This window comes from Ochotona curzoniae, unplaced genomic scaffold, assembly GCF_017591425.1.
Source record: "Ochotona curzoniae isolate NIBS_2020 unplaced genomic scaffold, NIBS_Ocur_1.0 contig_4612, whole genome shotgun sequence".
NCBI classification, from domain to species: Eukaryota; Metazoa; Chordata; class Mammalia; order Lagomorpha; family Ochotonidae; genus Ochotona; species Ochotona curzoniae.
In genome coordinates, this window is record NW_024466343.1 from 5,130,174 (window position 1) to 5,146,480 (window position 16,307).

Sequence of the window (16,307 nt, forward strand, 5' to 3'; positions counted from 1 at the left end):
ACCCCCACCCAGTTCCCGCCTCAGCTCAACCCCCACGGAGCAGTAGGTGGAGCCAGACCTGCCTAACAAAGCCAGGGGAAAATATATTTTTTAAAAACCAAATAAAGTACAACACAGGAAAGCTGTTTCTGGCTTTGCTTTAATTATGAAAGATTTTCTCTAAGAGGAATTTAGTGCTTATCTTTACATACAAAAAACCCAAAACTCTGTAACTTGTGACTAATCCATAAATGGAAACAGAAAAATAGCTTGATGTTTGTTGCCATTTAGTAATAGTGTGTTATGACAGAAAGCACATAAGACAGAAGTTAGAAACCTTTTGTTCAACTTCTGCTTCTGCTCTCTTACTAGTTTTGATAGTTTTCAAACTCTCTTAGTTTTGCTGTCCTTAATAACAGAACAGAAGTAAAATTTATGCTTTTGTGGCAATACATTGGTGAGAAGGGGAGAGTTGCAAAAATTTTACAAAGTAGTTCATGGAAAAGCATATACCAGTTTTAAAGCTTTCTCTAAGTAGAAGAAATTCTTATATTATTATTATGGTACAACTGAATGTTTTACATCTTTTATATTTATTCAGTGATTTTTATCTTACCTTTTCAGTTTTTACAAAGCAATATCTGATAAAATTCACAAAATAAAATTTCCAACACTGCAATAAAAAAGAAGTAAAAATAAAATGTATTTGTTCAAAGGGTTTTCTTTTTGATTGGCTAACTATATGAAGTCTCCTTTGGAATGTAATTCAGTCAGAAGCAATTATGGCACTAGCAAATACTCTGAGAATTCATGAAATCTCACAGCCAAAACCATGATTCATTGCTCCAATACCAAAAGCATTTGGCAGGCTAGACTTTGGAAGCCACAGTGCTTGCTGTCTGCTTTCTAGGTTTTAAATGGGGTCATTTGGATTCATTGTAACGTTGCCTGGTCCCTGGATTCTGGGGAGAGAGAACTAGAATCCCCTAGCCTCTTCTAGCAATGTTTTTCTTATTTAAATTTGAGTTTTGCTTAACAGCACAGCTCTCTGGCTAAAAGGTAACAGTGACTTAGGGTTCTCCTACCCCTCACACATTGCAACATGAATATTCTATAAAATTTGTATGCAACCCTTCAGAAAACAGCTCTGGACTCCCCAGCCCCAGGGTTATACAGTTTGCCATTCTGTCTTAAAGATAAGTTTCCATGATGTTTTCTCCACACATTCCTCTGCTTCATCTTAGATGGCATGTAATTTTTTCCTTTGAAATGGAGCACCAAAAGAGATGGTTCCTTCACACAAATAGCACAATCTAGTTATTACCTCAAATAAAACATATATAGACACGAAGCTGCAAACACCCTCCTCAGTAATCACGGTAATGTGTAGCCAGCTTTGCCATGGCATACATGTGAAAACTGGGCATTCAAGCCTGGCCAAGTGTCAAACACTGCAGATAAGCAAGATAACAATCTGGCTTAAGTGTAACCTGTGTACTCTCTCTTTGCATATCCAATGTGCCAAAGCAAGTTTCACAAGTATGCATGATTTACAAATATCTTCTTTTATGCTTTACTTTTTTTGATTTGGAAGGCAGAGAATACTAGGGAAAACCAGAAGCCTGGTACTCAGTGCTAGTTCTCCCCTGTGCGTGACAGGAATGCAGTTACTCGAGTGATCAGCTGCTTCCTTTCAGGGTGTATGTTAGCTAGAAGCTAGAACTGTGAGTGAGTCATGATTTTCAGCTAGGCACTCTGATACCAGATGTGGGCATCCCAAGTGTCTTAGACATGGTACCAAATGCTTGCCCATGGATGACTAATGCCTTTAAAGGATCGTAAAATGTAAGAAATGAAGGGACCTGATGAAGGTTTCCAGGGATCAGTGGTTCCTCTGTATCACCTGGGGGTGAAGAAATGATCCAGCTTAAGCTGAAAATCCTACCAGGAAGGGGACAAGAACCCTTCTGAAACAACTCAATCTCCTTGGAAAACAGTAATCCCAACATTCCCAGTGTCTAGGGTTTAACTTAACTGTGTGAGGATATCGTATATCAGCAATGACACAGAATTCAAGTCTGTATCAGACCTGCATAGTCAGCCTATAACAATGCATTTCACCCACTTGTCATCTGGCATGGATATCTGCTTATCACAAAGAAAGCAGAAGAGGATCTTGGTCCAACACCTTGCTAGAATACAGATAAATATTCTAGATTATGGCTTTCTCCTTTGTGCTTATCTTCATCAGAAATCAATAAAGTAAGTCTAGTGTGAGTTTCTTCTTTAGTGCAACAAACGATAACTTCTAATAACCAGTATTTGGATTTTGTTTTATTTGTTTTGTTTGAATTTATGATAGAGTTATATAGGTTCTGGCTCTATAGGCTCTATAGGCTCTCCCCCACACTGATTCACCCCAAAGTATTACTTCAGTATAGTCCTTCATAAACAGTCCTAAGCCAGTAGTTCTATTCATTAACTTTATCCACATTGTAGGTATGGACAGTGGCAGAGAATCCAGCATCCTATTGTCAAGATATAGTTAACAATTTCATTGAAAGCAGAGATGCACATTGGATTCTGTCTTCATGTTTGGATATGATAATCTCTATTACATAATTACTATACATCCCCTTAGATGAAAAGCCATAAAGCAAAATTAACAATAGGAAGATAAATAGGAAATTTAGAACAATATGAAATTAAATAACCTGCTACTAAAAGACCAATGTGTCACTGAAGAATTGAAAAAGAAAATCAAAAACCTTTTTGAAGCAAATGATGCTACTGTATGACCATAAATCAGCAAAGAATTTAAAAAAAGAAACTTTTTTGAACAAATAAGACCAAGAAGCAGAATATTAATCCCCTGAGATGTAGCAAAATCAGTATTGAAAAGGATATTGAGCTTGTATTTTGTATAAAGTTTGACTTATAGCAAAAAGAATAAATAATATTTGTCCTGTTGGGATTGACTCAGTTCACTGAGCATTATGATCTCTAGTCGGGACCGTTTGGTTGGTCCAAATGGCAGAACATTCTTTTTAATGGCTGAGTAGTCTTCCATAGAGTACAAGCATCACAGTTTGTTTATTCACTCCTCTTTTGACAGGCATCTAAAAAGCTTCTGTACAGCAAAGAAAATGATCAACAAAGTGAACAAGCAACCAACAGAATAGCAAAAAATCTTTGTATACTACACAACTGATAGGGGACTAATATTCAGGAATTTATAAGGAGTTTCAGATACTCAACAATTGTAAACCAAAAAGCCTATGAAGAAATGGGCAAAGGAGATGCACAGATATTTTTCAAAAGAATAAATTCAAATGGCTAATAGACATGAAAAAATGTTCAGGCTCCCTAGCTGTCAGGGAAATGCAAATGAAAACCACACTGAAGTTCCGCTTAACTCTCATTAGATTGGCCTACATTCAAAGCTCCACTAACACCTGCTGTCGTGGATATGGGGAAAAAAGTACCCTCCCTCACTGTTAGTGGGAGTGTAGGCTAGTACAACCACTATGGAAGTCAGTATGGAGAGTGCTAACAGAACTGAAAATAGAGCTTTGCCATTTCTGGGGATATATCCAAAGGAAATGAAATCTGCATATGAGAAAGGGATCTGTAATCCTGTATTTACAGCATCGCAATCTACACTATCTCATTTTAAGAGCTTAAAAAGCTTGTTTTAATCACTTCTTTCTAGGGCTTTGCCTGAAATGAATAATTATCTGCAAGTTTATTTGAAGCTTCTGCCTTACCTCTGTACTGAGGAGCTGAGACTATCAGTATTAATATTCTGTCTTCCAGCATTCCCCTCATTATTCATCACTGTTCTGTAATCTTATGTACATATTCATCTATTTCTCAATGAATAATAGTTTTTCTTAAGGTGCTTGTCATAAGTGCCTTTATCTCTGCATTTATATAATTCATCCTAGCCTCATATTATCTCTGCTTTTGAATATCTTGTGGGCTCTTTTTGTCCAGGATACTTGTGTCCACTCACAGACAACATGATCATTTGCAAACAGGATGGATTGTTCTGACAAACCATAGCCTAAACAGCATGTACACACAAAAATACATATTTTATATTGTGGATCTAGGTTTCAGTTGGTATAACTGGTACATAATCTATCAGGAACTCTATGCCCCTAGAATATTGAATAAAAAACAAGAAACATTTTTGAGTTTTAATTTTGTTCTTAATTCTGGATAAACTTTTCATTTCCTTGTGCACCTTTATAAAAAGCTAAGGGTGATGATTTATTTATCTTTACATCACAGAAGTGATCTGCTTACTCTGAAATGACACTTCTCAATATATTGTAGTAATTAAAATAACAACCTATACACTCATACTTTTACAATAGAAAATTACATTCCATATTCACAAAGTATATAAGTGAAAAAACTGCCAATATATGTCATTCATATATCTATTTATGACATATAACATCCTTTTAGTGTAAGAAGACTACCTACTTGACAAGAACATGAAAATATTGTAAAATTGAGTGGTTTCCTTACCTGCCATTAGGTCACATTTACTTTCATTGAACTCCTGTAGCAGCTGCATCACTGGAAGTCTTATTTTTGCTGGCCACAACTTCAGCAGTGGTCCTGATGAATCTCTAACTCTCGCCTCCTGTGATGAAGTCTGAATACACCTTGGTTAGAATTAACTAGCTCCATTGATAGGGATCTGGTTTCTTCTGTTTTGTCTGACCTGGACACACTTAGCCTCCATCTGACTGTCATCTTACAACAGTATCCCCAGAGAGGTGATTATCTCCTGGGAAGGAAGGTTGAATCTCCTGGCATGAATTCCCTTCAGCATCTGAACAAACAGGGCAGCTTGGAGATGGGCTTTTATTCATAGGGAAACTAGATAGCCATTTGGGTGATAAAATATTTATTCCCTATTATCTTGTTGTTGCCAAGACTACTGCATGCAACACATTTCTAAAAGGAGACAGAATGCTAAAAGGATCACATATTTTTATAGGAAGGATTTTATTTTGAAAAATATCTTTGAGTTGACACTCTATTTCTCACAACTACGTATGGCTTCCCATTTAATGTTGATTGAAATCACAGCATGTCCTTCTTTAAATCAATATTGTTTCTACTCATTTTTCATCATTTCCTTCCTCTATGAGATAACATTCTTAAAATTATAGCTTAAAGAAGTAAGGCCAAATTTGCAATTGTTCTTCAGGCAGCTAACTGATCAGTATAAACTAATATTATCCTTCAGAAAAATCTGCATCTGTATATGAATAGTTTTTAATAACTTCACTTTAGTTAGTACACTTTTAGCTGTTTATAGAGACCCAGGTACCCATGGTATTATCTTTTCTTTTTCTTTAATTTGCAGAAAATCTATGTTTTAATCATTTCTCTCTGGGGTTTTACTTAGAACGGACATTAGCCCACTAGTTAATTTGTGCACTCAATGTTATTCCCACATTGGGAATATGAGACCGAAGAAGTTAAAAAGGTCTCCAAACTCCAGAAACTCTCTGTACAATGGGCTTCACTAGCAAATACAAATACAGATAATTATAAGCCAAGCATGCGCTGATAAGCTCTTGTGGTGGCAGTACTGAGGACCAGGGGAATGGGATAGAAAGTGATTAATCCTGACTGGGGGAGGCCTTCAAGGAAGGTGTTCATTTTGGGGCAGACCTTGAGAAATAATAAAAGTAGATAATATTTATGGAGTGCCCACCACTGTTCAAAATGCTTTAAAAGTATTCATCCTTTTAATTTTTATGATTATTCCTGTGGATAAGTCTTGGTGTAACTTCTATTTCTTAGCATAGAACAGTTAAATAACTTGTCAAAAGTTCAGAGTAGTAAGTGATAGAGCTAAATACAAACTCAAGGAGTCTAACATGCATACTTCCTTCCTGGAATAAATGAAGTGTTCACAAATGCATTCAATCAGTATAAGCATCTCAGCCACAGTACAGAAAAATGAATGCTCAGGAATGTTTGGAAGACCTGAAACTATTCATATGGCTTGAACTTGTGGAAAAAAAATGATGCTGAAGAATTGTAGAATATAAGATACACACAGAACACAATTAGAATTGACTTGCAGAGGATTTGAAACATTAACCAAAGGAATTGTCCATGGAAGCAGGAAAGGGTGTGCTATGGTTATTGTTACCTAAAGCTTTGTAAAGGGAACGATTAACTGACTAGAATGAAGAACACCATTTATGAATCTTTAATTCAGTAAATCCTTCAAAACTATTTGTTGTCTTCTCCTATGTGTTGGCTATCATTCTGATTATTGCTATTATAACAGGGAAAAAGTCCCCACATTGATTGTGTGCAAGGAATATACGTAGTGTCTGGTAAACAAATAAATAAGTCAATCTTATTTAGTTCTGAAAGAGATACATGTGATGTGATGTGATATGGTGTGATGTGATGTGTTGTGATGTGATGTGATGATGTGATATGATGTAATAGATAGTGACTATGGATACAAGAGTGGCAACTTTGGAAAAGTGGCAAGAAAACCTAACTGAGACAATGATATTTGAACTCAGGCTTAAAAACCAGATAAAGGAAAGGATGCATAAGGATTAACCAAGATAGGATTTGGGTTCATGAAGAGCTAATAAAAACTCTGAAGGGTTTAGATGAAGAGCATTTTTTTATATCTAAGTATAAAATAGACAATATCCAAAAGAGATAAGTGGTACACAGCATCCAAAAGTTCTACTTTTCAGGCAGGAACTGGAATGAGATGATTCAGTTTGTCAGATGGCAAATTGGTGGAAAACAGACCCATATACCTGAACAGTTACGCAGATCACTGCAAGACACATCCAGAGAACAGTGATGCTGTAGGTAGTAGTGAAAAAACTGAATTACACAGGCAAAAACCACAAGTGTAAGAAGGACTCCCAGTGACAGGACTACCTTGAAATTAAAAGAATACATCAAATAATTGTAATGGTGACAACATTGGCCCTGGAAAAATACAGAAAAAGAGAATGCTTATAACAGGTATTCATTTATATTGAGGAAGCAGCAAAGTCAGACAGTATACTTATGACATTGCCACCTTCATTGAAATGTGAGGATTCTTATATATTAATTTTTAAATATATTTTTTTTATTTTGAATTTTGAATTGTGTGGTACAATTTTGTGTAGGCTGGGATTCCCCCCTCGAATTCCCTCCCCCGTCAGATTGTTCCCATTTTGTTACAATAGTGTAGTCTTTCATAAGGAATCATAATTCTATCAGTCTGTTATTTAAGTGTACCCCGAGATTGTTGGTACAGACAATATCAAACAGTCCAGCATCCCATTGTCTACACATGTCCAACAGTTTCATTGGGATTCCATCTTTCGTCTGGATGCAGGGATGCATGTTCCATTATACCCCCACGTTTGTATATGATAGACCCCAGTACTCCATCACTGTATGTTACCATAAGTGAGAAGCCATGAAACGAGGTCAACAATTGGTATGCATTAGAACAGTCACAACAAAACAACATCAACAACAAATTACAGTACCATTAAAAAAAAAGTGCCATTGAGTAACTAGCACCTGAGTGACAAAAAGGAAACACAGAAGTCTCTTGAGAAAATGATATCATCAGATAATTCATAGCCCATGATTAATTCGACTAGAGAAAAGAGATTATTTGGAATGAATCAAACTGAAACAAAAAACATCAAAATGCATTGGATACAGCCAAAAAGCAAACAAACAATCAAAAAGTAGTAATGGATTGGACTATTGCAGTTACATTTTCCATGTTGGTTTCCTTATACAAAAAAGAATATATGATATTTGTTCTTTTGTGATTGATTCATTTCACTGAGCATAATAGTCTCTAGTTGGGACCACCTGGTTGTAAATGGAATAATTTCATTCTTCTTAATAGCTGAATAATATTTCATGGAGTAGATGTACCACAGTTTCTTTAGCCACTCTTGTTTGGACACGCATACGGATTGTTTCCATGTCTTTGCTATTGTGGATTATGCTACTGCAAATATAGAATTACAGATCCCCTTCTCACTTGTAGATTTCACTTCTATTTGGTATATTCCCAGGAGTGGAATAGATGGGTCCTATGGCAGGTTTATTTGCAATTTTCTAAGCACTCAGTATGGATTCTGGTATATTTTTAAAAACAGTGTCAGAAAAGGAGCCATTCCTTTTATGGGAATGACAGTGACAGTGAATCTTTACCTTTTGTTCTCATTGGCACACACATAACATGAAAGGGACCTGCGGGTCAAAATTTTAGGAATTATGTTTTTCAGCAAGAAAATGGAGTAAAGGAGGAAGAGGACAAGAAAGAGAACAAGGGAAAGAGAAAGAAGAAGGAGCTGTTTCTGAGCAGAATTAACAAATGCACTGGCTGTGAACTGGGAAGTAACTTGGGCTCAAAGGACAGAATGAATGCCTGAAAAAGTGCTTAGCAAAAAAGTATGGAGAAGATAAGTGTTGAGTTTAAAGAAGATGGAGTGGTATGTAAACCTAGGACCTAGTAGGTGGAGAAGTGTTCAGTAAAGTAAAGCATTTGCGTCTTAGTCCAAATGCAGTCATTGGAGTATTCTGATTAAGCAAATGGTTCATCTGTTTTATGTTTTTAAGATACCATTTTCGAAGACAAAAGCAAGCTATGCAGGATATGTTATCTTGGGCTGATAATTTTTTTTTTCCTTTTAGAATCTGGAATATGTTGCTCCATTCTCTTCTGGCCAATAGTTTCCTGTGTGGGGTCAGCTGTGAGTCTGATTGACATACTTCTATAGGTCATTTGATTTTTTTCACGTGCAAATTTAAGAATCTTTCTCTTATGTTCAATTGAAGGGAGCTTGAATCTCATGTGTCATGGTGAAGATCGCTTTTGGTATCATGTGTTGTGGTGAAGATCACTTTTAATCAACCGTGTTGTGAGTTCTGTGCCCTCCTGGATCTTGTTTCCCAATATTTTCTCCAGATTAGGGAAGTTTTCCTCTATTATTTCATTAAATACATTTTCAAACTAGGCTTTCTCTTTCTAAATCTTCTAGAAACCCCATATCTTATATAGTCTGTTTTAATTCTTGAATACTTTTTTAGGTTGACCCAGCTTTGCTTCCAGCTTTTTGATTGTCTTCCCATTGTGACAGGAAATAACTTCCAGTTCTGAGGTTCTTTCTTCTGCCTCATTCATTCTATTATTGAGACTTGCCCATGAATTTTTACTTTGCCATATTGTGTCTTTCATTTCCAATAATTTGGCTTGATTTTGTATCAGTTTTCCCTTTTCCTATCTGATATATTCACTAAGTTCCTTGAACTCCTGTATGTGCTTCTTGTTGATAAAAAGCTGAAAGAACACTTCTCTTCCAGACTTGCCCTACAATTGATGCTTATAAATGTTCTCTTGATGGAGAAAATGAATAGTACCCACCAAAGCCAAAGGCAAATGTGAAGAATATCCCAGTAAAATAATAATAGAAGACTAAATCAAACAATGAACAATCCATTGCTAAAATGGCAGGACCATGTTAGCACCTACTCATACTAACCCTAAATGTGAAAAACTTAAACTCATCAATCAAATGTCAGATTCGCGGGCTGGATTTAAAAACAAAACCCATTCATAGGTTGTCTACAGAAGATACACCTCACTGACAAAGACCAGTGGAAACTATATTTCATGAATTTTTATTTTTATTTCTTCAAACCAGCTTTTACTCATATTAAATTCTTCACTGACTCATAGGTAGCATCATTTTCTTCAAGAAGGTTCTTGACTTTCTTTTTCACTTCTTCAGTGACATGATAGGCATTCAGTAGCATGTTATTTAACTTCATGGTGTTGTAATTTTCTATTTTTCTTCCTGTTGTTGGTTTTGTTTTGTGGCTTTTCATTCAAGGGGATGTATAGTAACTGTGTAATGGAGACTATCATATTCAGATGTGAGGATACAATGCAGTATGCATCTCTCCTTCCAGATCAAAGATGAACTCCCAATGAAAAGGTTAATTATATCTTGACAATAGGATGCTGGACTCTCTGCCATTGTCCATGTCCATAACAATGGACTTACGACTGTTTATGAAGAACTGTACTATAGTAATAACAAAAGGGAAATCAGTTCCCGGGGGGCAATAGAGAAAGGATTTGGGGAGTGGGTAAGGGAAATCCCAGCCTATGGAACTGTATCACAAAATCATTCTGATAAAAAGTGAAAATGAAAAACGAAAAAAATATGGTATGCTAGACAATATGAAGAGAATGATATCTCTGAATATATGAGAGCAACTAGAAGTCCAATTTCAGGACTTCATACAAGAAAGAGATAAAGTGACTTGACATTGAAGGAGAAGACAAATGGGTGGATTAGGACTCTTTTGGATCAGAGTTCAAAAGATTTGAATTGGGCATGCCATAGATCACAACCCCAGGAATTTTGCCTTATGTGACTGGATGACATGTACTGGCAGTAGAATGAAGAGGATTGGCTTGGTGATAAAAGAAATTAAGTTCCCTTAGGAACATGGTGAGGAAAGTTCTGGGGGTAGCCAGGGTAACCAAGTTGAGGATGACAGCAATTTAAGTGAATCCAAGAAATACAGATATAAATAATTATAGATGAGATTAGACAAAATTGTCAGGGTTTTGACAACTTCAGGTTTTGAATGGGTAGTGTCCTATTTAACCAAAATGGTAAGTGAATCTTGGGAATCTGGGGAGAGAATGATCACTGAAAAGAAGAAGTTCAGAAGAATTTCACATTTGAGGAACAGGTAAGTACATAATCTGATATCTGAAACTCTTGGATGTGATTCCTAGAAGAACTGTTTACCAAACCTAGATAACAAACTACTTCATTACGCCAATCTCAGTTTTCTTATTTGTAAAGTGATAAAAAGTATCTAATATTTAAGATAGAGCATGATAAAAATGAGTTTACTGTATATAGATGTTTAATACATAGGTTCATGAAATAAATAATTATTGTTATTATATCTTACCATAATTTTAATTTTGGAAATATCTCTTGGGATGTATTTCATTTACATTGATCAATATTCTTCATATTATTTCCCACTAAATAATACTTCTAAGCATAGTAATACAAATTTTGAATCATTTTATTCATATTTTTAAACATTAAATCAAACTGCAAATTATTAAAATTGTTTATTATATTCTTTTTCCATTTCATAAATAGTAAACTGAGGTTCAGGAAAAGTGTGAGACTCAAGGTTATATTTCCATATAAGAGACGCAAAATTCACAACTGTATCTGAATTACTCCAATTAATTCTGAAATCTTCCCTAACTTATTATCGATACCTTTACATCACATTTCCATTTTTCTAGGATCCATATTGAGTAAATATAGTCATCTTATTAAAAAAATATTACAATGTGAAGCTGTGTATTCTGTTCATTTCCAGTGTTGGACAATGTTCCCCTCAAGGCCTATCCTTGGAAGAGATGAAGAAAAATCTCCAATACTCACCCATTGACAAATATGGTAAGTCAACAGACATTCTAGATGCACTAAGAAAAATGCTCCCAAGAGATGGCATCTATTTCTTACAAGAGAAATAACTTATATTTTGTAATGTCTAGAAGTTACCAGTCTTTGAAAATATTCTTATAAAAACACAAGCTTTGATTATATAAGTCCATTTTAATTCTCCATTCACCTTTAAGCATCATCATGGATCTGTGAACATGCGTGTGAGTATGTGAGCATATGTGCTGGCAAGTGAGACCACATACATGCATGTGGGGGGAAAAAGAATAATTTTTTATTATTAAAAGAAACTCCTTCCCCTTGTGACATTTTAAGCACTTTGTTGCCACCTTAATGACTTCAGTTCTTCTAGATCCATTTTAAGGATATACAGCTAAAGAGAAAAAAAAATGAGTTCCCATGATTTTATCATTCTGGGGGAGCTCTTCTATTTTAGCTAGCACTCACAGACAAAATGGAAACCCATTTCCCACCTCTCCCCTCAGGGTAAAGTGGTAGGATCAATGCTGTATGGAACTGCTTCAGAAAAAAATGAATAATGCTCATGGAAATAATTAACAAAGTTCATAGCAGTCTCCTGGATGCCACAGGATGGATAAATGCCTTTAGCATCAGCTGCCATGTGAATGTGCCAAGGCTCTGATGTCCTTTCTCCAACCTTTAGGCCTGAGAGACTTTATGCTTAATTGGAATTTCAGCACAATAGGCCCATTTATTCATGGCAACTTCCTTCAATTATATTGAGGACTAGAAAAGTGTCTGTCACTTAAAAAGATCAGATTTATTACAAGGGCTGGCTTTGGGTGAATAAATTGGATGATGTACAGTACAACTGATTCTGATACAAATGGCAGTAGTTCCTGGAGACCCTTGCTTTGGGATCCTCATCAGTGCACTTCAGCTGCAGATTCTCATTACCCAAGGCACTAAGAAGCTTTTAAGAAAAAAAAAAAGAAAAAAAGGTTGTTCTTGGTAGATGCAGACAAACTACAAGGATACATTCAAGAAAGCAAAGGTTGTGCTTCTGCCTTCCAATATATGTCACGAATACAGCTCAGGGCTCTTTATCATCCGCTTTACAATTGGCTAGTCTAGGAACACATCCTTTGGAGGAGAAATGTGATCCAAGTGTCACACCGTCCTATATTTTTAAAAGGTAAAATACCGTTTTCTCAAACCTTTACTCAAGTGAATTCACAACCACACGCACAAAAAAAAAAAAAAAATACAGGGCACCTTTTGAAATGTGTGCTTTGACCAGAATTCTTTGCTTTCATGGTGCAGATAAAGAGTAAAGCATTTCTTTAACTGACAGTTCTAGTTTCTTAAAGCAGCAAGGTTTTAAGAAGACTCTTAAATGGAGAAGACTAAGGAGACATAGTAATACAAACATTAGATTTTCTGATGAGTATTTGTGCCAGGAGTGGAAGAAAATTTCAGGCTGTTGAATGAAGTGAAGATCCTTATAAACATAATTTTAATGTATCCATCACAAATAGAACTTCATATAAGAAAGGAGCCTTTAATTACTCTATTTCCATTTCATAAGCCAGTTGGATAGAACAGCCATTTTTGAGATGTTCTCCTCTTCCCCAGCCAATGAGCAGAGCTAGAGAATGAGGACAGAAACTCTTTTCTCTCTGCTTGAGACCTGTTATTTTGAAATCGCAAAACATGCAGATTTTTTTCAGTGTTTCCCTTAAGCCTGTGGTCATTTTTCAGCTGAGTCCTTCTTAAGCTGAGAGCCTACACAAGTCCCACCCTTCAGTCCTTCCACTCTGGAAGTGACCACAGTGATGACAACTGCCAACACCAAGGCCCTGCTGACTTTGTTTCTCACAGTTGAAGGAGAAGCTGCCCACTCAGGAGGAAAGTGTGTTCACAGTCAGTTTCTGCAGGGGTCCTGTGTGGAAGAGGCACTGGAACATGACTGGCCAGTGAGACTGCTTGTGGCACAGCAGAAGATGAATTATGGTAACAAAAGGATTACCAGTTTATTTAAGCATCTCTATGCCTGGAAGGAAATCACCTTTTTTCAGTTAGACAAAAGGAAGTATTTTGGTTCTAGGATGCAGATTTTGCTTTGGTCTAGCCAAAATTGGTACCTTGTTTCCCCTCATCTCTGTTCCCACCTCACCACCTCCCTCAAATCTAACAGAGCCAGTCCCACAGAGGGAGATAGGGTGGGAAGCTGCAGGATCACCATTAGTGCCACTGCCTCGGGGAGAGTTGATGTGCTGCTTAAGATATTTTGACAGAAATCTTTCTTATGAAAATAAATATGCCTGGATAACTGCTAGATGTCCTAATGAAAATGTAGATGGCTGGGTTGGTTCTGAAAACTCAGCCATCAAAAGGGAGAAAAAGCAGCATCAGCTGTTGATAAATGTGCCCATTTCCACAGAAGCAATGAATGGCTCCTTACTTCAAAGCAGAAAAGCAGCTCTTTCCCTACCCATGCACCTGAATCCTCTATGCCAGCAGCTCAGTCCTGAACACTTGGCACCATTCTCTAGCCACAACAGGGCTGTTGTTTCAAAAGGCATCGAATACTAACATTCAGACTATAGCACTGATGTACACTTAACACTCAGACTACTAGTATGAAAAATCAAACACACAAAGGCAACTTGCTATATATCATGGCTCTTTCCCTCTTTACTGCTATCTCTTCCTTCCTTTCTTAGCCATCATTGGGTTAGTACCCACTGTGTGCCTAACTCTGCTAGATATCTTATATTCGTTTGGCAGCCTTATGAGTAAATACTGTTATTTCCCTGACTTGTAAATGAAAACATAAACAGGATGTGGAAGTTGACGAATGTCCTGGAGCCAGCAAAGCAGAAAACTTGTGCTTTCACTTTCAGTGTTGCTGTTGCTCCACAAAACTGCTCACCAGCAGCTCTGGTCCAGACTTTTTCCATGTGATCCAGGAGAGCGGCCTGGCGGCTGTGCACTGCACTCGGTCAGACTGCCTCAGAAAAATGGGGAAATGTATGAAAGGCCAATAACTAACTGCTGAACTTCTTTTCTGATGCAGGCTACGTGTCTGATCCCATGAGCCCGATGCATTTTCATTCTTGCCGGAATAGTGGCAGCTTTGAGGACAGCAGCTGACAGCATTCAGCATATACCTAAGGAGAGTATTCCCCCAAACTGACAGCAACAATTCCAGCCATGGCAGGCTGGCTTCCAATTAGAATATTCTACCCTCTAAGGTCTTCTTAAATTGGCTTGTTTATCCTGGTCCTATTTAAATCCTTGCCACAAGATGGGTTTTGGATTTGTGCCTAAAGGATGAATCAGAGAGAGAGAGAAAGAAGGAGAGAGAAATATAAAAACAGAATATAAAGGGGAATTTTAATTTTTGTAAGTAATTCAGCAAATTATCATGTAACTTAGAGATGGGTCTAAATCTGTGGTGTACATTTCCCAGTTATTATGTTTTCCCAGCTGAATTACACTGGCTTGGGTTTGAGAACTGTGGGTTTGATTTACTACAATATGGTTCATTTTCTTACTATGTTACTTCTGATGTTCAGCTGTGTGATTAAAGATTCGTTGGCAACTTAGAAAACTGATTCAGAAGTGTATTTCATTTCAACAAGACTTCCACTGAATATACCTTCTTTCAGACATATTGGTAAAGAGGAGTAATGACCTTCAGTTCAAGAAGCTGGCAAATATAGAGCACTTAATTATTTATTCTCCTTCCCATGTCATAACAAGTGCTCTATGCTCTAGTGAGGCAGCCTATGGCTGTCAGCACCACGGTATCAAAAGTGATGTCAGGTCACTTATGCAAGCAGCCCACTAATGCAAACCTGCCACTTATACACAATGCGGCATAGCACAGAGGGAGGTTATCTCAGTTGATTGCTACCTTCCAAAAATGTGAAATCAGCCCTTCACAGTGGTTACAGAAAGACAGGGATAGTTCCACCAGATAAGACAGTTATACCACTGCTAGACAGAGTTGGGAAAAATAAGCAGTAAATCATGAAAATTCAATGGTAATTACTGCTTCCCCCAAGAAGATAAACAGAACAGCAAAGAATGATTTGGCATTCTCTGTATTGAGAGTTCTCAATCCTGGCATTATTAACATCTTGGACAGAATGATTCTTGGTTGTGGGTGTTGTCCCATGCTCTGCCAGAAGTTTAACATCTTCCTTGTCCCTGCCTTCAAGATGCCAGTAATTTCTTGTGTGTTAATTTTATGTATTAACTTAAATGGATATGGAAGGCATCAGTGTCTGGTTAAACATGATTTCCGTTTGTTTCTGTGATGGTATTTCCAGCAGATACGTACATTGGAGCCAGTATAGTAAGTTATGTCTCTCGCATTACAGGTAAAATCATATAATCTCTGGAAATTTAAAACCTAAAATTATGGCGAGGCTTTGCTCCCTCTCTGTTCAGTGTCCACTCACTGGCTTCAAGTGTAACGGAGATCTGCTCCTGGCTGGAATCTACACAGGTGGCTCTCAGGCCCTGAGCAACATCTTCTATACTTTTGAATCTCTAACTTGTTCACATCACATCATGGGACTTCATCTCCATTATTGTATGAATCATTCACTTATAAGATTCATACACCCATGTATACATACACACACACAAACCTATCCTATCTTATTGACTGTTTCTCTGAAAAAAAATTGATGAAAACCTCACGTGACAATCAAAAATATTTCAAAGCATATCTGTTTTGTGGAGGACATAATTGGCCAATGCTAAGAACCATTGTTCTCAACACAGAGAGGACAACTAGAGGACATAAGAATG

At 36.9% G+C, this 16,307-nt stretch overlaps 1 protein-coding gene across 1 annotated transcript in view; it reads left to right on the forward strand.

Annotated features, from left to right (window-relative positions):
• Positions 1-14,748, forward strand: part of LOC121161044 (serine/threonine-protein kinase TNNI3K) — a 265,903-nt gene extending 251,155 nt beyond the window's left edge. The window contains exons 24-25 of the mRNA XM_040987283.1: positions 11,434-11,513; positions 14,560-14,748. Coding sequence (XP_040843217.1) covers positions 11,434-11,513; positions 14,560-14,636 — 157 coding nt within the window. The 3' untranslated portion in view covers positions 14,637-14,748. The remainder of the gene's footprint in view (positions 1-11,433; positions 11,514-14,559) is intronic.
• The last annotated feature ends 1,559 nt before the right edge of the window (positions 14,749-16,307 follow it).